At 35.7% G+C, this 25,194-nt stretch overlaps 1 protein-coding gene across 5 annotated transcripts in view; it reads left to right on the top strand.

The window, feature by feature from the left end:
- CDKL5 (cyclin dependent kinase like 5) overlaps positions 1 to 25,194 on the top strand; it is a 214,001-nt gene that overhangs the window by 53,320 nt on the left and 135,487 nt on the right. For all 5 annotated transcript variants that reach the window (XM_053891794.1, XM_053891793.1, XM_019431633.2 and 2 more), the window contains exons 2-3: positions 15,848 to 16,067; positions 18,567 to 18,601. In XM_053891794.1, coding sequence (XP_053747769.1) covers positions 16,004 to 16,067; positions 18,567 to 18,601 — 99 coding nt within the window. In that variant the 5' untranslated portion in view covers positions 15,848 to 16,003. The remainder of the gene's footprint in view (positions 1 to 15,847; positions 16,068 to 18,566; positions 18,602 to 25,194) is intronic.

Raw genomic sequence — 25,194 nt, 5'->3', positions numbered from 1 at the left:
GCGCCCCAAAATTGTCACTGTATCTTTTGAATACATCTTCTAAATATCTTAAGTTTATCCTCCTTTCTCTGTTCTTACTGTTGGTGCTTCAGTTTGTGCTTTGTGTCTATCAGTCAGTAGCTTTCTGATTAGTGTCTCTGCCCTAACCCTCTTCCTGTCTCCATGAGGATTTTTCTAAAACAACACTGATAAATATTCACCTAAAAGTCTTCTCTTGATTTACTGTTGTTTGTGGCAGAGGCCTTCAAACTTCTTATACTGTAGTTGAATCCTTTCTTTAAATATAAGGAAACACACCTGTGGCTTGGCATATAAGGCCTTAGTCCCAGCCTCATTTCTTGCCATTCCTAGACCTGTGCCCTGGATTTCAGAGAAGCAGAATGAAAACAGTCCTTATTTATTTATTTATTTATTTAGCCTATATTAGCAAACACTTTGCCTAGAATGCCTTACCCTTTGTCTATTCAGTATTATGTTCTTGTCTTAAAAATGTTACCTTAATCTCTTGAGTGATAGTGTCTTTTGTATGCTAATGGATGACTCCAGTGAGAGTTCCCTAGCTAACTTCTGGATGGGGCCTGGCCACCAGAAGGATAAGTCATGGTGAGGTTAGAACTTACTTTTTTTTAAATTTAAAGTAAGCTCTATTCCTAATGTGGGGCTGGAACTCATGACCCCAAGATCAGGAGACGTATGTTCTACCAACTGAGCCAGCCAGGAGCTCCTAGAAAGTTAGAACTTGCAGCCCCCTTCTCCCACCTCTACCACTGGGGAGGGGAGAGAGGCTGGAGATTGACTTCCATTATCCATGGTCAGTGATTTAATCAGCAATGCCTACATAATGAAACCCTCATAAAAAACAACTGGGTTTGGGGAACTTCTGGATTGGTGAACACACCGAGGTGCTTGGAGTGTGGTACACTGCACCATAAGAGGGCATGGAATCCCTTTGTGAACCACATACGTTGTTCTATTCATCTCTTCTATTTGACTGTTCCTGAGTTATATCCTTTATAATAAACTAGCAATGGTAAGTAAAGTGTTTTCCTGAGTTCTATGAGTCATTCTAGGAATTACCAAACCTGGGGAGGAGTTGGTGGGAATCCCCGCATTTTTAGCCAAGTTGGACAGAAGAGCAGGTGGCCTGGGGACCTGGGACTTGTGACTGGTGTCTAAAGTATAGTCTGTGGGACCTTGCCTTTAAATCTGTGGAGTCTGATGTTAACTTTGGGTAGTTAGTGTTAGAATAAATTGTAGGGACACCCAGTTGGTGTCAGAGAATTGGTGTTGGAAAAGATGCCATATATTTGGTGTCAAGGTCACAATCCCAGTTTATAAGTGGAAACAAACCAAAGCTTCAGCTCAACATTATGTGGGAGAGCTATAATTCAAAAGACCTGGCTAACCATATGTTTTTAATTGTAATTTCCTTAAAGGAAAGAACCTATGTATCTTTCATTTTAAAATATTAAATTTTTATTACTTACTAGTTATGTGTTCAGATCTCTTGAACTTAATTGAATAATCAGTTAATGTTTACCTTGATAAAATGCTTGTAATTTTGACTGTTAACCTTTTTGGTCAAAGTATTATTACTTTTCTAAAATTAGAACAGACAGCTGACTGAGGAAGTGTAAGATATTTAGCTTGATTTTCTTCAGTTTTTCTATATTTTAAATAGGACACAAATAATCTCTAAGTGAAAATAACTTTCTCCCAACCCATTTGGAAAATATCCTAGACTTCTTCATGCCTTGTGAAGTTGCTGCTGTTTAGTTATTATTACTATTTGTTTTTCCCTTTAACAAAAGTGACCCTCCCAGAAATAGTTTAATCACCAGATGTTTGGCTAGCAGCATTCCACTTATTTTGGTTTTGCAGTTTTTCTGAAATAGGCTGAAAGGTAATCATGCCATTCCTTCCCTTGTTCTAAGCTGATTTTACTCAATTGCTCTTGCAACTTACTTTGGTAAGTGATTTAGAACCATAATGAAAAGAGAGAGGGTAGGGTATATGTATTTTATGCTAGTATACTATACTAGTATAAAAGTATGAAAGCTAGAAGGGACCTCAGAGATCATCCAACAGAGGAGCTTTATTTTTTTTTTTTAACCAGGGAAATGAAAGTGTCAAAGTCAACTATAAATCTCATACTTTGCCTTGATAAGAGTAACCCAGGATTCAGAGTCTGTTTGATGTAATCTCCAGTCTATAGTTACAAGGACCAGGAATCTGGAGACATGATAAGAAAGTCAATTTGTGACAGCATTAACGCTATTTAGCCTGGAAGCAGCTTTTGTGAATTTTCCAGATTATTGGCAGTGTTTGAAATCAGTTGATGTTTTCAGGTTCAATAAACTCAACCATGTATTTTTATACTTTTCAATTAGTAGATTTTTCAAACTTCCGAAAAATAGCAATAAATATCCTTTTCCTTTTTTTAAAAAACACATTTTATTTTAATGTTTATTTTTGAGAGAGAGACATGCAGCATGAGCAGGGGAGGGGCAGAGAGAGAGAGGGAGACACAGAATACAAAGCAGGCTCCAGGCTCTGAGCTGTCAGCATGGAGCCCGACATGAGGCTCAAACCCACGAACCCATGAACCGTGAGATCATGACCTGAGCCAAAGTCAGCCGCTTAACCGACTGAGCCACCCAGGTGCCACTAAATATCCTTTTTCAAATATAAGTTTACGTGGAAGCAGTTTATAAAACTGATGTAAGTGGTATTTAATTAGAATGTAATTTTAAGTATAATTTTGATTTATTGGAAAAGTAGTAAAAACTCAAATGTGAAATATACATATTTCATTTCTGTCTCTAGCTTAAAAAAAATGAATGGATGTACCACACATCATTTAACCAGGACCTTATTGATGCATAGTTGAAGGTTATTTCCGTTCTTTTGCTTTTACAAGCAATACTGCTGTGAATCACGTATGCTTATCTCTCTGTGGGTGTATTTCTGATGATCAATTCCTAGAAATTTAATTGTGTCATTAGGATACGTTTATTTTTAGTTTTGAAAGATATTACCAAATTAGCCTCCAAAAATTGTATTAATATACATTCCCACCAGCAGTGTATGAATAAGCATAATTTCCTCATGCTCTCAGCAACATGGCATATTATTTTTGGTTTTTACTAATTTTGGTTTTCACTAATTAGTAAAAATTCAAAAACTTGAATCTCAGTGTAGTTTTTAAAAAAATTTTTTTATTGGGGAGTATGGGTGGCTCAGTTAAGCATCCAACTTCGGCTCAAGTCATGATCTTGTGGTTTGTGGGTTTGAGCCCCACGTAGGGCTCTGTGCTGACAGCTCAGAGTCTGGAGCCCACTTTGGATGCTGTGTCTCCTTGTCTCTCTGCCCGCCCCGGCTTGTGCTCTGTGTCTCTCTCTCCTTCTCTCAAAAATAAATAAACTAAAAAAAAAAATTAATTAATTAAGGTAATCTCTACACGCATCGTGGGGCTCAAACTCATGACCCCGGATCAAGAGTCCCATGTTCTACCAACTGAGCCAGCCAGGCACCCAAAATCTCAAGTGTAGTTTTAATCTTCACTTTTTTATTATATGTAAAGTTGAGGAACTTTTTATACATTTAAGAGCTGTTTGTGTTTCCTTTTCTGTGAACTATTTGTTCATGGCACTTTGCCCATTAAAAAAAAATCATTTTCTTCCTGTCTTATTGAGCAGTAGGAATGTTTTATGTGTTAGGATATTAACTTTGTGAATTCTTTTCCTCAGATTTTTACTTCTCTTTTCCCTTTGGTTTTTGCCTGTTTCATTTTTATGGATGTCTAAATGCAAACTTAACATGGCTCAAGTGGAATCCTGGATTTCCTCTCTCCTCCCTTCCTTTAACCTGCTTTTCTTGTAGTTTTCCTAAATGAAGAAACAACCTCCGTTTACTCAATTACTCCAAACTCTAAACCAAGGAATTATCCTTGCTTTCTCTCTCTCTTTTTTCAAAAAGATTTACTCCCTTTTGGGTATTGGCACAGTGGGGTGGTACAGAGTACAGAGATTTGGAATGAGGCTTTGCAGTCTTTTCAAAGAGTAAACTATACCCTCAATATAAGGCTCGAACTCATGATCCCAAGATCACATGCTCTTCTGACTGAGCCAGCCAGGTGTCCCATCCTTGATTTCTCTATCCTTACTTCTTATCTCTAATCCATCCTGAATTGTATTGGTTTCCCCTCCAAATATATTCTGAATCAATTCATTTTCTTTATATCCCCCAACTAAGTCCATTCTGCCCTAATCCTTCACCTTGGTATCTGCAGTGGCTTTCTAGTTGTTCTGCCCCCAAACTGGCATCTCCTCTTCCATGTACTGAGCCATTTGCTTCATAGTTTACATGATTTTTTCCAAACACAGAATATCGGATTGTCATACCACCCCCTGAACCCACCTCTCCCATTGTCCAAAACCCTCTTGTGGCTCCTTAATGTCTTATGATAAAGGTAAAACTATATAAAATAACCCAACCTATTTTTCCAGCCTTACCTGATACTAGCTTATTAACTACCCCACCCCCGCCACCTTTCAGTCTTTGGTGTCATGTTCCCTCCTGACTTGGGACTTGCAAATAAATTGTTCTCTCCTGGAGCATTCCTCCCCCTCCATAAGTTGATGTCTAATTGTCCTACAGATCTTAGCTCACTGGACACTTTCTCTGGAAAAGCCAACCCTCCCTAATTAGGTGGGAACCCTCTGTTAGAAGCCCTTATAGTGCCTTATATCTCTTTTCCATAGGACTTATATTTGCAATTTTATGCTTATTGTGTGATTCTTTGATACACTCCATGAAATAAGGAGTCTTTGTTTTGCTTACTGATATGTTCCTAGTGTCTATTCCAGTCAGTGCCTGGCATATAGTTAGCTCTCAAGACATTTATTGAATGTTTAATTAAAAGTTTTCAAGTGTAGTGTTTACAGAATGTACCATTTTACCCTTTCTGAAAAACATGACTACATTTGCTCTAGGCCAGTCTTTTTCATCTTTTCTTTAGGACTTGCCAAAGACCACTAAGGTTCAGCAATCTGATCTCCAAAGTCTTAAAGCATTTCAGGGATGAAGTGTATCTAGGCCAATGGTTTTGAATTCATTTAAATCCTCTGGGTATTCAACAGTCGTGGACTTCAGTTCTTTCTATCGATTTTTCAGCTGAAGGTTAGTGTTCTTGTTGTTGTTGTTTTTGAGTAAAGAACAATAACTTAGATCCATCTTCTGATCCACATCAACCCAGCAAAATCTAGGTGGTTCCCAACTTTTGTAAGTTTACTTTAAAATCAATTATTTGGAATTTGGAGACCAGAACAAATTATCCCATGGAAACCATGATAAAGTTAATAATTATATTTTCATGCAGGTACCTTCAAAACCTTTTTAACCAACAGTATGTCTTAAATAGTACAACATTTGGGCACCTGGCTCGCTCATTCAGAAGAGCATGCAACTCTTGATCTTAGGGTCATGAGTTTGAGCCCCATGTGGGGTATAGAGATTACTTAAACAAACAAACAAACAAACAAACAAACAAAAAACAAAAGAACTCCAATAGTATGAACCCTGAATTACTCTGAACAGGGTTTAGCTTTTTTTTTTTTTAAAGTCAATCCTGAAGCCCTCAAATTCTCAGAAAACTAAAGAGTTTTGTAGGATTGGCAGTGCTTAGGCAAAACATGAAGTAGCTAGGTAGGAGGTCCATTGAGTTGTTACTAGATTTCCTACCTCGTGGAAGGATTCTAAAGGTAAAGAGTGGGAAGGTAAGCTACATATTTGGAAGTTAAAAATTTTTATGCTATTAAACTGTGTATGTTACTTATGATAGTCAAATGTCACTTGGATTTAATAATGGGAACTGGTTTATGGAGAATGGATTGATAAATTACTCTCTCCACTTTTGGGAGAATAAAGCAGAATTATCACTTATGGGTCATGTGGTCACATCTAGGAGGAAAACTAGTGCATTTTCTCCTCACTTATATGCAACATGGAGAAATTCTCTAACAAGATTGTAATTAGGATTTTTTTTGCAAGGCTGTGCTTTTCATAGACATGGTTTCTTTCTATACATGGATCATGAGTTTTAAGATGTTATCAAACTATTAAAACTCTCTTACAACAAGTTTTTTCATGTACCAAATTCATTCCTATGCAGTTTTCAGTGACAAAATGGTTCTCTCATTTGTATGTATAAAAACAATGCTAGAGACGAGAATAAAACTCATGATTCAACTTATTTTGTACTCTCTTTGGGAAGAAGAAAAGACCCGTTCAGATGAAGATTATAATTTCAGCACAAAGGAAACATTTAAGGCCCAGGCACCTCTTAAATTCGATACTAATAATATATGAAATAAATTATAAGCCTTCTGTTTATGTCAGTTCTTGTAGGTACTTGCTTGCCAATGCAGAGACAAGATTGCTTAATTCCAGGTGTATTTCTTAGTGCAGAACACAGTCACGTTAAAGTTTGCTTACTTATTTGCTTACAAAGTTAATAGTAGTAAAAGACTGCAAAGATTTTTTTTAGAGATTCTTAAAATTTTCATGTTGGAAGGGACCTTAGAGGACATCTAGTTTAATACATGACTTCTCTACCATGGCCAGGTCAAACTGCCTCCAGCAGCCTCTTTCTGCCCCCTGCTGGTCCCCTTCTTGTCTGCTATGCTTCAGATTATAGGTCTTCAGTGTTCCTCGAATGTATCAAGCTCTGTTAAGAGTCTTTGTACTTCCTTGAGCACTCGCTCTTCACTTATCCTTGTTCCTGTGCCTTGTTTCTTTACATTAAACAGATTTCACTCAAATCTTAACTCCTCAGACAGGTCTTTCCCAGGCTACCCTATCTAAAAGAGGTCCTGCCCCCCTGCAATAACTATCCAAAGACTGTCTTGTTTCCTTCATAATACTTATCAATGCCTGGAATGATCATGTTTGTTTATTGTTTGTCTCCCTCATTAGGCTCCATGAGAGCAGGGGCCATGTCTATGGTGTTCTCTGCTGTATCCTGAAACATCTACAGTGGGCTGGCCCACTGTAGGTATCTGACAGATATTTATAGAATGCATGAATAATCATTGATGGTTCATTGTTGTTCAGTCACTACTGAGCTTTGTCTCCTTTTCACTTGTACCACTGATCTTAGTTCTTCTCCCTAAAATAACTCAAATCATCTGCTCTATTCTTTTTCAAAGAGTCTTCAGACATTTAGATGTCAGTCTAATCAAAATCAAACTTGCCCAGTTTTCTTACCAGCTCCTTATCTGGCATAGTTTTGGAGTGTGGTCGCCATCCAGGTTATCCATCACTGAGAGTTTTTGGTTTTGTTGATACCCAACATTCGAGACTGTATACTATGTGAAGTTTGAACCTTAGAAAAACTTCAGTTAAAGTTTTTTGGTTAATGTCATATTGAAGTGCTTTATCTTTGATAAAAAGTTATTTTTTAGTTCCATATAGATGACCAAGAAACTATTCATAGATGATGTCACTATCAGAATTAACTCTTCGAGTTCTTAAAAATTTATTTTATTGAGGGATATAACAACTTAGAAATACATAAAACATAAATGTACACTCTAATGGATATGTCTGTTTAACTATCATTCAAGTCAAGAAATAGATCATTCCTAGTGTCCCAGAAAGCCCTCTATTTATCTTATCTCTTGTTGATTTCAACTCCTTCTATAGGTAAGTAATATCCTGATTTTTATAAGAAACCCTTCATTGGTCACTTTCTTTTCTTTTCTTTTTTTAAATAGATTTGCCATTTATATAAGTAGCTAAACAATATAGTTTGTAGTTCAGCTTTGCCTGTTTTAAAATGGTATAAATGAAACAATACTCTTGTATTAGTTTTCTCTTGTTTTGTAATCAGTTATCACAAGCTTAGCAGCTTGAAATAGCACCCATATATTAGCTCACAGTTCTATATGTCAAAAGTGGGCATGGTGTGGCTTGGTTCTCGGCTTAGGATATCATAAGCCTGTTATCAGATGTTGGCTGGGCTGAGTTCTCTTTTTCCTTGATTAGTTCCAAAGTTGATTTCTAACATCCAGCTCTTTTTTTTTTTTTAATTTCTTTGTTTGTTTTCTATTTCATGAACTTCTGCTTTTGGTTATTTCTTTCTTTATATTTTCTTTGGATTTATTTTACTGTTTTTTTTAACCTCTTTATTGATGTTTAGTTTATTAATTTTAATTTTTTAATATTTTGTGATATATGCATGTATGCCTCTCAGCCCGCCCCCCCCCATTGCTTTAGCTTCTTCCTGTAAATTTGTATTTTTGTTACTATTATTATTATTTTTAATTAAGTAGGCTCAAAGCCCAACGTGGGCTTGAACACACAACCCTGAGATCAAGAGTTGCATGCTCTACTGACGGAGCCAGTCAGACACCCAGTATTTTTGTTATTTTTAATTGTCTGTTATGATTTGTTCTTTGACTTATGGATTATTTTAAGACTGTATTAATTTCCAAACATACAAATATTCTCTAGTTCCTTATTTTGTGATTGATTTCTTGCCCATTTGCCTTGTGCTCAGAGAACATTTTCAGACTTCAATGATTGTAGTGTGTTTTGAATTGGTTTACAGCCTAGCACATTATCAGTTTTTGTAAATGTTCTGTGCGTGCTTGGGGGAAGAAAGGCATTCTGAAGTTCTTTGCTACAGTCTTGCTACAGTCTACAGTGTTCATTTGGTCAAGTTTAAAAAATATGTTCAAAATCTTCTGTATCCTGATATCTTTCTCTTCAAACTATCTATTGAATTCCTTTGCTGTTACTCAGTCTTTAAGTTCTAGAATTCTCATTTATTTTTCAAATTTGGTCTTCTACCTTTTGGACCTACTAGTTCTGTCAAAATGTTCAACCTTTGTGTTTTGATTAATTCAACCCTATAGTTGTATAGGTTATTCCTGATAATTTTAATATTGCATGTCTTTCTGGGTCATTTTCTGCTTCACACATTTCTATTGGTTCTTGTTCTTGGTATTATATTATGTACTGCTCATTGTAAATGAGAAATTATCTGTAGCAATATTGTGAGGCCTAGGTTGATGTTATCTTCCTGCAGAGACTTGCCTTTTTTCACATCCCCCCTTTTTGAACACCAGACAGCTGGTGACATTACCAGTCTGAATGTGAGACCACCTCAGTAACTTTGGTTTATTTTGGTCACTCAGATAATATGAAACTAGAATTCAAGTCTATCCAAGGATTGATTTATTTCTGTTTTCCTTTATCCTGGGAGTGTAGCTCTGAGGTTTCTACTTTGAGTGGTGGCTTATTAAACTTGTTCCTTGTGGCATAATCTTGCCTTTGACTTTTGCCCCTGGATTTGTAAAGATTTCAAGAGCAAGCCTGTTTTTCTCCCATTTTTTCTGGATCTTCAAGTGCCTGAGAGCTGAAACCATTTTGGGTGGTTTGGATTACCTTTCTGGGTCCTATTCTTTTGCCTTGATTTCAGCCATTTAATACTTTACGATCTTGTCTTTGGGATTTTTAGGCCATTTAAAAAAAGTACTTCCTCCAATATTTGTATTTGTCCTCAAAAGGACATTTCATCCAAGTTACTTAGTTGTTTGAAGCTAAGGTTGTCTGAGTTTTTAGGTCTTAAAAATTCTCAGGGGTGCCTGGGTGGCTTCAGTTGGTTAAGCATCCAACTCTTGATTTTGGCTCAGGTCACGATCTCATGGTCACAGTGCATGGTTGGGATTCTCTTTCCCTCCTCTCTCTGCCCCTACTCCTACTTGTGTGCACGCTCTCTCTCTCTCTCCCAAAAAAACTCAGTGTTATTCATATAAAATTATAGTGAAATTCAATTTGGCATTAAGTTTATTTCTCTGTATGAATACTGGTAGTTAAAAGACTGTTCTTAACATCTATGTTATATATTTACTCACACATTTGAATTCTGATTTCCAGTTTGTATTACTCAATTTTGATTTCTACAGAGAATAGGTAGGACCTAATGTTTCTTTGTATATATTTATGTGCATAACTTTTGGGGGGGGAGGCGGCGAGGTCTTCTTAGTGTGGATGATTTAATTTTTACCTCAAGTTTCCTTTGAAATGAGCCATGCCATTATTGTCAGAGAGTTGGATATTTAAATGTTTCCTGGGTGTTCTTCCAAATAAGCTAGAGAAAATGAAAGAATAATCCATTCTCATAAGCACTCTGAGCATCTTTTACCTGTAATGTGACTGACTTAGATCTTCGTATGGCTGGCTCCTTCTTGTTACTGATCTATTTCACCTCAAATATCACCTTTTTAGAGAGGCCTCTGAGAAGTCATTCATTTTTGGGGCTCCTGGGTGGCTCAGTCGGTTAAGCGTCCGACTTCTGCTCAGGTCATGATCTCGTGTTCCGTGAGTTTGAGCCCCGCATCGGGCTCTGTGCTGACCACTCAGAGCCTGGAGCCTGTTTCAGATTCTGTGTCTCCCTCTCTCTGTGACCCTCCCCCGTTCATGCTCTGTCTCTCTCCGTCTCAAAAATAAATAAACATTAAAAAAAATTAAAAGTCATTCATTTTTTCCCCTTCATAACAAATATTAGTATCTGATGATAATCTTGTTCCCCCACCCCAACAAAATATGAAGCCCCATGAGGCAAAGACATTGTCTATCTTGTTCACTACTATCTTATGTGTCCTATTTACCCATTTTCTGAAATGTATTAGGCAGTCAGTAATTATTTAAGCAATGAATGATATACTTACTAATATTTTTCTGGGGCGCCTGGGTGGCTCAGTTGGTTAGGGATCAGTCTTTTGATTTTGGCTCAGATCATGATCTCATGGTTCGTGAGATCGAGCCCCGTGTCAGGCTTTGCACTGACAGCACAGAGCCTGCCTGGGATTCTCCCTCTCCCTCTTTCTCTGTCTCTTTCTCAAATGTTAAAAAAAATATTTTTCTGAAATTGTGACATTTTCTCTAAATGTCAGTAGTACTTTATTTTTTTTTTATTTTTTATTTTTACGTTTATTTATTTTTGATAGAGACAGAGCACAAGTGGGGGAGGGGCAGAGAGAGAAAGAAACACAGAATCTGAAGCAGGCTCCAGGCTCTGAGCTGTCAGCACAGAGCCTGATACAGGGCTCGAACTCAAAAACCGCGAGATCATGACCTGAGCCGAAGTCGGACACAACCGACTGAGCCACCCAGGTGCCCCATAAATGTCAGTAGTACTTTAAAAATTTATTATTCCATTGAACTAAAGTTTTCTAAAACAAGTATAGTATCTGTTTTCTTTTGCTTCTAATTTGCAAAAACATTATTTGTAAATATTGAATGAAAAATCAGATAATAAGAATTTGGCCTAAAGTAAACATTATTATTATATATTGAACTGAAAGGAGGTCAGTGTTGCTAGAGTGAAGTGAGCCAAGGGGGAGAGAATAGTTGGATGTCAGAGGAAGGGAGTTTAAAGGCCTTGTGACTCATGTGGACTTTGACTTTCACTCATAATGTGGGAGGCCATTTGAGGGTTTTGAGCAAAGCAGTGACATGATGTGACTTATTCTAAAGATTTTGTGTGGAGACCAAGATTGAAGGGGTAGGTGAGTGTGGAGCCATAGGGATATTGAAGTATGTCTACTTGTGGGCTCTCACATCAGTTTCAAAGGCAAATTTGTCTATCTCTGTGCCAAGACCACCCTATCTTAATTTCTTTTACATTTTATTTATTTAAGTAATCTCTGCAGCCAACATGGGGCTTGAACTCATGACCCTGAGACCAAGAGTTGCATGCTTAACTGACTGAACCAGCCAGGCACCTCATCCTGTCTTAATTTCTATAGCTGAGTTCTAAGCCTGAATATATTTGGTAGGACATTCTCCCAGATCCTACCCTCAAGATCGAGTCTTCCTACTTTTCTTATAACGAGGGTGTTGGCAGTATTTGGAACTCTGTTCTTCCATATATATTTTAGAATCAGCTTGTTTTAATTCCTCAGCCCTGTTGGGTTTTCGATTGGGATTTTGTTGATGGTTTAGATTACTATGGAGAGGGTTGACATCTTTTTCATTTTAAATGTCATTGCCATTTACCATTGATTATTATTATTATTTAATGCTTATTTGTTTTTGAGAGAGAGAGACAGACAGAGACAGAGTATGAGCGGGGAAGGGGCAGAGAGAGAGGGAGACACAGAATCTGAAGCAGGCTCTAGGCTCTAAGCTGTCACCACAGAGCCCGATGCAGGGCTCGAACTCACGAATGGTGAGATCATGATCTGAGCCAGACCGAAGTCTTGGTTAATTGACTGAGCCACCCAGGCATTCCGAGAATTAACATCGTTATAGTATTGACTCTTCCAGCCTTAAAATTGGGATAACTCTATTTAGGTCTTTTCTGGTGCCTTTGAAAAAAGTTATATATACATATATATACACACATACACACATATATTTGTTATGCTAAATCTGTAGTGCCTCTTTTGTTGTAAATGTGGTTTAAAAAACTTTAATTTAAAAAATTTAATTTAATTAAAAAATTACATTTTCTGTTTATTGATGTTTATGAATACAATTGATATTTGTATATTAAGCTTATACTCAGCTACCTTGTTAACATTTATCATTCAAGTGATTTGTAAATTCTTTTGAATTTTCTGTGTAGGCAGTAATATTTGTAAATTCTATTTTGCTTCTCTTTCCAATCCAATATGTTCTATTCGTTTATTTTTTCTTATTTTACTGAGATGGCTATAATTCATCAGGATAATGTTTAGTAATAATGTTAATAAGCATTAAAAGTAGGATTTTTTGTCATATTCTTAATTTTTAAAGGGACTGTGTCTAAGATTTTGCCTTTACGAATGATGTTTGTTGTAGGTTTTTGTCAGATACTTTATCAAGATAGGAACATTTTAGGGTACCCTGGATGGCTCAGCCAGTTGAACATCTGACTCTTGATTTTGGCTCAGGTCATGATCCCAGGGTTGTGGGATTGAGCCCCCACGTCAGGCTCTGCGCTGAGTGTGGAGTGTGATTGAGATTTTCTCTCTCTCCCTCTGCCCCTTCCCTGCTCACACGCTGTCTAAAAATAAAAAAATAAAATAAACATGTTAAAAAATTATATAAAAAAAGATATGAACATTTTAAAAGCATTTAATTATGGGCATTCCGCTGTTTAGAAAGTTTGTGCCAGTTTGTATTCCTAACGTCAGCATATGAAAAGGCATACTTCAAGTCAGTACTTTTCCACACCGCATGGGTACTGATTTTTGAAAAGTTTCAAATTTTATAGGCAACAAAGAATTTCTTTATTGGTTTTTATTTCTTCATTTTAAACCAATATTTTGTGTTAGCACAGCTGTTATTTTTCATAAAGATAGCGTAGTTTTTGAAACAAAATGATTTCAGATTTAGAGAAGAGTTGCAAAGATAGTACAAAGAAGTTCGTGTTTCATAGACCCTTGACCCAGATTTCCCAAATGTTAACATTTTAATCATCCTTTTTCTCTTTTTCCATACACATGTACTTATTCTTTGCCCTGAGTGATTTAAGTTGCAAACTTTATCTCTAAAAATGTTGGTGTTCTTTCTTTTTTTGTTTGTTAAATTTTTTAATAGACTGTCTTATTCTAGAGATTCTGGGGTGCTTTATTAATATTAATCAAACTATTATTGACATAACATTATATTAGTTTCAAGTGTACAATGATTCGATATTTGTATATATTGTGAAATGATCACAGTAAGTCTAGTTAACATTGATCACTACACACAGTTACCAATTTTTATTCTTTGTGATGAGAACTTTTTTTTTTAAGTTTATATATTTTCAGAGAGAGCTCGAGCAGGGGAGGAGGGGAGAGAGAGAGAGAGAGAGAGAGAGAGAGAGAGAGAAAGCAAAAACAAAAGCGAAAGTGAAAGAATCCCAAGCAGTCTCTGCACTATCAATGCAGAGCCCGACTCGGGCTCGAACCCACGAACTGTGAGATCATGACTGGAGCCAAAATCAAGAGTCAGACGCTTTACAGACTGAGCCACCCAGGTGCCCCATATTCCTTGTGATGAGACCTTTAAGATCTACTCTTTTAGCAACCTTCAAATAGACAATAAGGAATTATTAACTACAGTCACATGTTGTACATCACTCATAATAGTTTATAGCAAAAAAATTTTTTTCTTCTCCAGGTTTCAGTCCAGTCCGGGATCATACATTATATTTAATTATCATGTCTCCTAAGCTTCTTTTAACAGTTACTTGGTTCCCTGTCCTTCATAACCTAGACATTTTGTAAAGAATATAGTCCAGTTATTTAGTAGGATGTCCCTCAGTTTGGGCTTGTCTGTTGCGGCCTATGGTTAGATTCAGGTTTTACCTTTTTGGAAGGAATGCCACAGAAGTGTTTTATTGCATCCTATCAGGAGGCATATGATGTTGGCTTGTCCTATTATTGATGATGTTAACTTTGATCATTTAATTAAGGTGGTGTCTGACAGAATTCTACACTATGAAATTACTATTTTTCCCCTTTTAATTAATGGGTATTTTGTAGTGGAGCTACTTTGAGACTAGATAATATCCTGTTTTCCATCAGACTTTCAACCACTAGTTTCAGCATATGTTGATGATACTTGCCTGAAATAATTATTACCAAGGTGGTTGCCAAATGGTGATTTTCTAATTCCATCACTACATTTATTATTTGGAATTATACTCTCAGAGCTTTTCCTTCTCCCTTCATTTATTTGTGTAAGTAAGGACTGGTGTGTTTTTATTTTATTCTGTGGTTTATAATCTATTTTTATTAATTTTGCTGTTGAGATGTTTCTCATTTGAACCGAAGTGACTCAAGTTGACTCCTGTGTCCTTTAGACATGCCCCCATCATTCTTTGAGCATTACCTTCTTTTCTGGCACCACAAAAATATATCCTGGTCCCATAGTGTACTTTTCCTTGCTCTTGCCTGGGAATCAGCCGTTTCTCTGAGGAACCCTGGTTCCTTTCATTGGTGCACTGGCTGTGCCCATGAATGTTGGAGTGTCATTGCTTCTAGGCCCCCTCAGCAGATAGAGCTAGGGAATATATGTATATGTCTATATATATTTCCATACACAGTTACATCTATTTCTGCATCTATGTATTGAGAACTGAGCTGATATGTTTAGCTCTAATTCCAAGCCTTCACCCTTTTCCCATTTGTAACTTCATTTTATGAGAATAAGAAACCAAACTCATCATCCACAATGTATTTATTTACTTATTTGCTCAATCCAAGAATACACATAGAGTTTTCATATCTTTGTGTAAAAACAAATATCTAAGTATATGTTTAGAAAAAAAATTTTTTGTTTATAGCTTAAAGAGAGTATGTAGTTAAAACATTGGTTTAAAAAATTTTTTTAAATGTTTATTCATTTTTGAGAGAGAGAGAGACAGAGCACGAGCAAGGGAGGGGTAGAGAGAGAGGGAGACACAGAATCTGAAGCTGGCTCCAGGCTCTGAGCTGTCAGCACACAGCCCGATGTGGGGCTCGAACCCATGGAACTGTGAGATCATGTGAGATCATGATCGGAGCTGAAGTCGGAAGCTTAAAAGACTAAGCCACCCAGGCACCCCAAAACATTGTTTTTAGAAGTTACCTGGAGTCGTTTCTGTTTCCCTTGACCCCTTTGCAGAGTGGTTATGTTACTCATTTCAAATACAGTTAGGCACATTTGTTTTTGTTCCATTTTGGGTTCTTCTCTCTTATTATTATTTTTCTTCTTTTTTTTTTAGTATATGAAACATTAACATGATTTTTTAAAAATGTACACAAAGGATAAATTATTAGAGTGCTGAATATAAAATTTAGGGCTTTTGTGTTTTTTCTTTCAGGGAATCATTTAATACTTCACATTACAACAAAATGTGAAAGTTCCTGCCAACCTGTGAGAATTTCTTCCTTCAACATTTTCTATTTACTGCACAACTTTCTCAGTTCTTTTTTGATGCCATGTTTTGTGGCTTGCATCAAAAGAGGAGTTTGTCTTCATGAAGATTCCTAACATTGGTAATGTGATGAATAAATTTGAGATCCTTGGGGTTGTAGGTGAAGGTAAGTTCAGCATTCCTTGAGTTTGTGATTAATGTATGTAGTTATACCTACCACTACAAAAGTTACTACTTCAGATCCTATTAATTTTACCTATATTTATTGAGATATGTGTTTGAGTAAAATATAAAAAATAAAATTGTGCTTAAACTATTTGGGTTTTACTCTCCAATTGAAAGTTAATAACATTTTAAAACCTTTTAAAATTTAATGAATCGGATTTCTTTCTTTGTCTTTTTCTTTTTTTAAATTTATTTATTTAGAGAGAAAGAGAGCAAGCAGGGGAGGGGCAAAGAGAGAGGGAGTGACAGAATCCCAAGCAGGCTTCCTGCTGTCAGTGCAGAGCAGACTTGGGACTCAACTCACAAACTGAGATCATGACCTAAGCTGAGATCAAGAGTTGGATACTTAACTGACTGAGCCACCCAGGTGCCCCAAATTAGAGATTTCTGAAGGCTGCCTTCATTTCATTGTGTTAATTAGCAATTATGGTTTCTTTATAGTTTTTTGTTACATTTTATTTTTATATCAGGCTTATTTTGAATAATTTAAAATTTATTTCTAGAAGTTAAATTTTACTAAATACACAGTAAATAAATGAATAACTTATCTATTTGTTCTCTGTTTGTCTTTGAGAATGGTAAACCACATTTTTATGAGTTCTGAGGCTCACAACTTGATCAGATTTTAACATCTCTGAAATCAGGATGTGTGTTATAATTTATAGCATGTCATGGTTTAATTGGTAGCACTTCCCCCCCCCCACTAGTACATAAAATGCTTATGATCAGTGACATCATTAATTTGATGAAATATGGTAATTCATTTTTCATAAGTCTTCCTGAATTTTCCTTCTTAGTAATTTTTGCTTTTGACTTAAAGATAACTTTATGGGGATTTTGAGAAATGATTCTTTTAATAGGGTATGAGTGATTATAATTATGGTTTCTTAGCATCTATATCTTTAAAGCAAATGTTATAAAAATTTTATATCTTATGAATTTTCAAATAAATTGTGAATGTTAAAAGAAGTTTTAAAGATTTACCTATGTGAACAATAAAGCTGTTCTAGATAGTAAGTTAAATCCTTTTCAAATAAATGGAAACAAAATACAGTCTGATCATTGGGTGCTTGCTTTAAGATCTGGAGTGGCTAAGACATACATATATATTAAGTAAATTAAAAACTGTCTAGTAAACTCTACATTCCTGTAGCCTACCTAGTGCATTTTCACTCTGTAGTGAAATGGCATGGGCAGTTAAATCTGGATTAAAGGATTGTCTGGTGATGGTGGAATTAAGTTGGATGGTTGTAGTAGCTGATTCCATCCTGACTATGATAATAACGATTCATCCATCTCTACCAAAGTGAGGGAAACTTGTTCTCATTCCCTAGATTCTGTTCAAGACACATTTCCCAATTTCATCTCTCTTAAGTCCCTTTGTCATAGATGTGTGCAGGCTTTGCCTGTCTTTTAATGTTATTGACATTTATACATACCTCAAGTATCATACATTACATGTTGATTTTACTAATTAGGTTGTCACAATATAACTGTAACCTCAGTTTCTTGGGTACCTTGCTGTTGACTCTGTTCTGCCTGTGAGGAAGTAGTTTTTTTGGCTAGAAAAGAGGATGAATAACCCAAAAGGTAGTCATGAATCTCATCAAAATAGACCGAAGAAAGTAGAGAAGTACATGACTATAAATGGCCAAAAAGCCTTGGACTGCTTGTGGTCTGTGTCCTTGTACTGAGTTTTGATTTATGGCAAAACTGTAGCAATTCCTACTAGTTATTAATTGGAATGTTTAAGCCTATACTATTTTGCCAGTCAGGAAAGACATTCAGGTATCCTAGAAGAGGATTTAAATGTCTCCTAGGACTGAGGTCATTAGCTTTTAAATTTTAAGTTTTCTAGAATCTTTTGCGTTAATTTTCCTTTACTTTTAAAGTTCTTAGGTCCACATCTTGTCTCCAGAACTTTTAAGCTTAAATTAAAATGTCTCAAGTGAAATGTTCTTTAAAAAGAGAAACATTCAGGGGCATCTGGGTGGCTTAGTCAGTTAAACATCGATTTCGGCTCAGGTCATGATCTCATGGTCTGTGAGTTCGAGCCCCACATCAGGCTCTGCACTGATAGTGTGGAGCCTGCTTGGGATTCTCTCTCTCTGCCTCTCTCTTTCTCTGCCCCTCCTTTATTTGCGCACTTTCTGTCTCAAAAATAACGACAATTTTTTAAAAAGAGAGAAACAGTTTAACAATACTTGTTGGGAAAATGGGTTGCTTATACTCTTGTTTTATAAAAAAAACATAAATATCCATTCTCTGTATGTGGCTCATTGCATAATTTCTGCAGAGTACTATCACTTTAGCGTTCATTATTATAACAAGATAGTATAACATTTTATTGATAACCAATGTAAATATAACAGAACTTTTATTTCTCTAAGAGCTATAGTTTGTATATGTGCCCCTAATTGTTTATTTCTTTTTATTATAGGAGCCTATGGAGTTGTGCTTAAATGCAGACACAAGGCAAGTACCTGGTTTTTAAAAAGAAAATACTGTATATGTTTAACTGTTTAGAAATGAACGTATTGTTCTGTGCATGTGGGCATATAATTAAAACTGTTGGCTATAATAATGATGCTTAATAAAGTGGAATGAACATGTGAACCCAGAAAAGGGAGAGTACTTTTGGACAAGCTCTATCATGATTAGGTAGTCATTAGTTATTTGTGGTCATATGGTATTTTTTTCTCAGTTGAGCTATGTGTATAGGTGAAAAGATTCCTAATGGGAAGAGAGAAAAGGTGACAGAGAAGAAATCAATGTAGTGACAGATTTATGTTGAAACACTTAAGAGCAAGAAGGAGTATTCAGTCAGTATTTTTCGCATGGAGCCAGTAACTTAGATTGCTTGATGGATCTGAATCCAGATTTTGAAAGGTAGTGGATGGGTGTTTGGTATGAAATAGGGCTTTGGATAATAGTACATGATTATCATTACTGGTTGTAGTTGATCACACTTGTTAAACCTTGTGATGGATCTTACGATCTAGATTATTTGTTACACTAATCACCAATTATTCAGGGAAGTTATTTTCAAGTTTCCCACAGCTGTTGCTCAGAGGTAAGTGTGTTTTACTCAGAGACTAACTTTAACATGGCAAGTGTTGATGAAGCTGTAACAATTTTAAATGTTAGGTTAAATATTTTTCTGTCATGATATACCTAGTCTGAGTATTAAAATCTGGCCTCTTGCTATTATGTGTATAATTTTGTTAAGACCAAAGGTTAAAGTTTTTTGTGGTATTTTCTAATGGTTTAATTTATGTCTGAGATGAGCTTAACAATTTAGTCCAGGTCATTTAATTAAATTCTCAAATCTATTTATCATAACATATATGTATGTGTATATATGTGTAAATAAAGAGGATACCATTTTTATGTTTATTTTTTCTTTCCTGTTGTACAAAATCGTATGTTTTAGATTTAAGTCTTCATGGCAGTTGATGTACATTTGGGATTTAGATCATAAGTCTCTTAATTTGGTTCAATGAATTTTCTATTCTTGAAATTGAGTGTTCAAAGTATCTTATGTTGGTAATAGTTATCTGAAGATGTCTGCCAGTAAATCCTCAAAAAAATGGGTGGAATACTGTGGTTTTTGATTCAGGATGATTAAGAATTTAAAATAATAAATGTAATCAAAATAAATTTAGCACCTTGAATACCTCATTAAGAAATATTACTGCAGTTGGAAATTAAACAAGTGGAAAGCTCTCTAATGAATTTCTATACCGGTAATGAGTTGCCTTGAGTTACACTAAATTTTTGAAGCTTCAAAAAAATAAAATTCCTTGGTGGATACTACTCAAGGGAAATAGGTTGTTCGTTTCCAAGTTAAATTTGACTCTTTCATGAACATAATACTTCCTCTTATACCTTGGCTCTGTTGATACGGCATAGCTAATGGAAGCTTTAGTTCTTAATTTTAATCTTTGAGTTTTAAAATTGAAAGATTTCTGATACATAATGCAAGTCTTCTAACAGTGTTTTCTCTCAGTCTTGTCACACTTCTTCCTGTGACTGTTCCCCCTATGCTTTTTTTAACCTTATCTAAGCTCTCTTTCTGCCTTTTATGTAAAAATAAACTTTATTAATTGAATATATTCAACTAATACATGTTTTTATCTTCCCATGTGTCTGGTTTACTCATTTGTGAAGATACGCTTGTTACCTGTACCTGGTTCTCATAATACACACTGTTAGTGCCAGCAAGATTGGCCCAGAGTGAAAGTACATGAGGATAGATAGGTATCTCTGCTCTTGGGAAGCCAACTCTAAATGTGACCTCTGATTCCTAGGGCACTTAGTTATAAGGATGAATAAACCATAGTTTTCTTTCTTTTGTATGGCTTATGGTCTAAAGAGGTAGAATAATAGATACTTAAAAAAATAACCCAAGAGGTTTCTGCAAATGACACTGCATCTAAAAAGTACCTCTTTTTACGACCCTTCACTAAATGAGAGATTTGCAGACTAGCTCAAAGTATTGTTGCTTTTTCCTTTCATGCATCTAAAAAGATACTGCTGGGTGGAAAATGTAAAGCATAAATTAGTGCCCAACTCAGAGTAATATAAAACTCTTTTTAGAATCTGCAGCTGTTTAGTCATTAGACTTGTTATAGATATATTCTTTTTTTCAGCTAGAATCAGACCTTCAAATCTTTACCCCATTATCCAAAAGTAGAGAATTTGATGCTTCTAAGATTTATCCTTTAGAATCAATCAAATGGATTACTATGAAATCTCATGTTATAGTTAAAAATGGGTTTCATCTTCCCTGTTGTATCCATTATATGTAAAATGATCATGCCTGTATATTTTGCATAGCTTTTACAAATTTAGGGAAATGCTTATAAAATGTATAAATCAGGTCTGTGTGATTATGTGTGCATAAGTATGTGCGATCACTTATGCATAAATTTGCCATCTTTTAGAGAGGGTTGGCCATGGGTGTATATACAATTAAATAATTCCTAGGACATTATATATTTGAGCAAATATGAAAGAAAGTTACTGTTTTAATCTGGGTCCTATTGCAAGAAATTTAGAGGTCATGTTTATAAACAAATGTATCTTGTCTTTTGTGAACACAATATGATGTTGGGCCATTCCAGGCCAAAGACCATATTTCTTAATTTACTGAAATGCTGCCTAATTGAAAAGAAAAATGTAACTGTACTCTTTTCCACAGCTTCTGTTTAGTGTGTGTGTGTGTGTGTGTGTGTGTACACACACACACACACACACACACACACACACACACACATTGGAGTTTTATATATGAAAATTCGTATATTAAGTGTTAGGCTACTTATGATACCTCAGGACTACTTAGGTTCTGGTTTGGACCTTTGCTCTCCAGATATGCAGTGCTGATTTTCTTTTTATTTGCATGTCTGCTTTGAAGTGCTTATGAGAGGGGAGGCATGTTTTACTGCATACTTTCTTTGCAGAAGCTCAAAGGAGGTCATCCTTAAAGCAGGGAAAATGGAATGCAGTGACATAAGGAGATGTGATTAGAACTGGAGATGATACATTGTGCAACCTGTTTGAGAGGTTGGAGGGCAATGCTAACTGATTCTAGGACAGGGAAATGCCGATTCATGTATTTCCTTTCCTGTGGCTGGGGTTGACACAGGAGAAATTTTTGTTTGTTTTGAATTAGTAGGTGACATGCTCTTGGGATAACTGGTTATACAAAGCCATGTAGAATCCAGTGTTGGGGGTAGAGCCTATAAATATTTAATAAATAATAAAGTGGACTTAAATTACAGAACCAAAAATGAAGGGCACTTTTGAGAGCTGTTACAGAGTACCAGGTTCCTGTGGAAAGATTAGAGATGATCCCAAGGGTTTGTGGTAAAGTGAAAAATCATTGGTATCATTTATCTGATTTAAAACTTATAAAGGATATAAGTTTAGAGGGAGAAATAATGAGTTTGGCTTTCATGAAAAAAGAGTAAAATGGCAGCAGAATACCAAACCTGGTAATAAGTACCACATATTGAGCATCTAACGCATGCTGGCTAACTCTGCTAGATGCTTTACATTTACTCCCTACAACATTTCTACTCTTATACCCATTTTACAGATAAGAAAGCTGAGGCATTATACAGAGTTATGTGTTAGGGCCAAGATTTTGCAGCCAAGAAGTGGTAGAACCAGGTTTTGGTCTCATATCAGAAATCGCTAACTTGAACATGAACTAGGTGGAACTGTGAAATGTTATGGACCTTCCAAAAGTGAGTACAGAGCAGAGTTGAGGGCATCCTTAAATAGTCCTACCGAAAGGAGACGGAGGCACACCTCTAGAAAGCAAGGAAGAAAGATTTTGTAAAATGGTATTCACTAACAATGTAAAAATCCATAACAGGATGCATGATGATAAGGATTGAGGGGTGAGAAAATCCATTTCATTTAACGTTGCTGTTTAGTAATGACCTCTTTAAGTGAAATGGTACGTTGAAGTCAGAGGTTAAGGAGAGAGTAAGCAGAAAAAATCTGGATTGTGCCATTTTCCATTTTGAGAGTTGAGAAATTGAGATTGAGAGTACTAGGAGGAATAGTTTTGATTAAATATTCACTAGTCAGCAGGGGCACCTGGGTGGCTCAGTCAGTTAAGCATCCAACTTTGGCTCAGGTCATGATCTCACGGTTCATGAGTTCGAGCCCTGTGTCGGGCTCACTGCTGTCAATGCAGAGCCCACTTTGGATCCTCTGTCTCCCTCTCTTTCTGTCCCTCCCTCTCTCACGCTCTTTCTCTCTCTCTCGCAAAATATATATATATATTTAATAAAAAATTCACTACTCAGCAATACCCATATTTTCCCCTACTAAAAGCCATTCTTTGGTTGTTATCATTTACTATGAGCAGTTTGTCTTTTGCTGTAAGAGTTCATTTTTAGCAAGCTTTATGTATTTTGAATTAGTGATTTCCTCTTTTTCTTTTTCACATTAGTTTTGTTTTCCACCAAAAAGCTGAATATGATTTGGTCACATTAAAAAAAAAAAAAAAACCAAAAAAAAAAAACCAACGCGCTATTTTAAAGAAGATACTTGAGGAAAAGTCCATGAACCATCACCAATTTAACAGATTATAGTCCACCATCTAAAACCACACAGTTATTTTCTACTAAAACAAAATAAACTTTGTTTCAGTTTTTTTCCACATTAAATGAAACAAGTCTTAAATTGTTTAGATTTAAGTTTTACATGTGAATTGAGGTTTTTAAAATTTTTTAAACGTTTATTTTGAGAGAGATAGGGAGCGATCAGGGGATGGGCAAAGAGAGAGGGAGAGAGAGAATCCCAAGCAGGCTCTGCAGCTGTCAGCACAGAGCCTGATGTGGGGTTCGAACCCACAAACCGTGAGATCATGACCTGAGCTGAAACTAAGAGCCAAACGCTTAACTGACTGAGCCACCCCGGTGCCCCTGAATTGAGTTTTTAGAATAAAACTTAGATGAATCAACAATGAGAAATTGAATATATGGGATTATTTTCTTTGTCATTATTTTCCTCCTTATTTAAATAAAAGTAAGATGTGTGTTCCTGCTTCTTGTCTATAAAATTTCTAGCATTTGAAGAAAATTAGAGAGAGGCTTCGGTTTTTAATAAAGATTGTAGGAAGCTGGAAATATTTAAGTATTGATTATTTCACCATAATCATTTTTTGAAGTGATTACACTTCCCTAAATGACTTTAATTTATTGCGCGTTATGGAGATTAACGAGATGGCAATGTTAAAATGGGCTTTGGGTCGGTAACAAAGATAATAGGAATCATCAGTTGGGGAAGACCTCTTCTGTCTACTCTTAAAGATGCACTTATATAGAACCATTACTTCTGTGTGGTTTCCTCTCTTGACCGATTTTTTCTTACTGATCAATTAATTGTGGAAAAGTTCCTGGAACACTACAGCAGTCTTACCAAAATCATATTTCTGTGTATTATAATATTTTGCATTTTAAATTCTGCTAGTCTTTTGATATGGGACAAACTACCTATGTTTTTGTTGTCTTGTTATCAATAAACGTAATAATGGCTTATGTGTCAATTTCCAGGTGAGTCTAACTTCTTCCAGGAACTAAAAGAATTTTTAGTTTTTACCAGCTTCATGGTTATCTTTATCGTCATCATCCTAATCTAGATTTGTTTTGTTTGTTTGTTTGTTTGTTTGTTTTTTAGTAAATGGGATTTAAAAAATGGTCCTGTTAGAACTGGCAGGTACTAACTATGCATGCATTGTCTACACACGGAAGACTTTAGCTTGTTCATCCTTCTCACAATGAACTCCTAAATGATTTGTCCATCCCTCCTGCACACACTCCTCCACCTCCCAACCAGGGGATGAGTTGGCTGGGGCACTAGATGGACGTTAAAGTCTTCTTTGTGTGCTAATTGTAAAAACATAATTAGTTCAAAGAAAAGAATGTTCTATACCTTTTTCAGATGAGTAATTTCGTTAGCCTCTGATACATGTCTGTGCTTAAGGGATTTATACTAGCTCTTTAATGCAACTTTTCAAAACTTCAGGAGCAAAAATGAAAGTAAATAATTTTTTTTACACAGCCTTGAAATATGTATTCACTGGTAATACAGGAAAAGGAACGGCTCAACAAATGCCCATATGGTGGATACTTTTAAGTAGTTAAGCTTAACAATTGTTGAAATCACTAGCTGGAAAGTAGTACACAGTGATCTATTTCTATATAAATAGTAATCCAACCCTGAAATACTATTAGAAGCTACAGTTTATATTCTATAAATGCTTTTGAGCTTTACTCTTTCCCAATTTAAAGGTTTGTTTCATATGTTAAAACCTTTTCATTTTAAAACATCCAGTTAAATACATTTTCTTGTACCTCCTGTATTGAAAGCACTGTGTTCTAGGCATGGCATTATAAAGTAAAATTCAATCAAATATCTGTTTGAGAAAAATCTATTGAGTGCCCACAAAATGTCAGGTACTCTGCTTGGAACTGGCTCTGTAGAAATCAATAAATAATTCCTACTTTTGAGGAATTTAGTCTATTATTTATAAATCAACAAATACA

The sequence above is a fragment of the Panthera pardus genome, unplaced genomic scaffold (assembly GCF_024362965.1).
Source record: "Panthera pardus isolate Hobbes unplaced genomic scaffold, ASM2436296v1 HiC_scaffold_27, whole genome shotgun sequence".
Lineage (NCBI taxonomy): Eukaryota > Metazoa > Chordata > Mammalia > Carnivora > Felidae > Panthera > Panthera pardus.
Note: the sequence above shows the minus strand (reverse complement) of the source record. Positions and strands in the feature narration are given on the sequence as shown.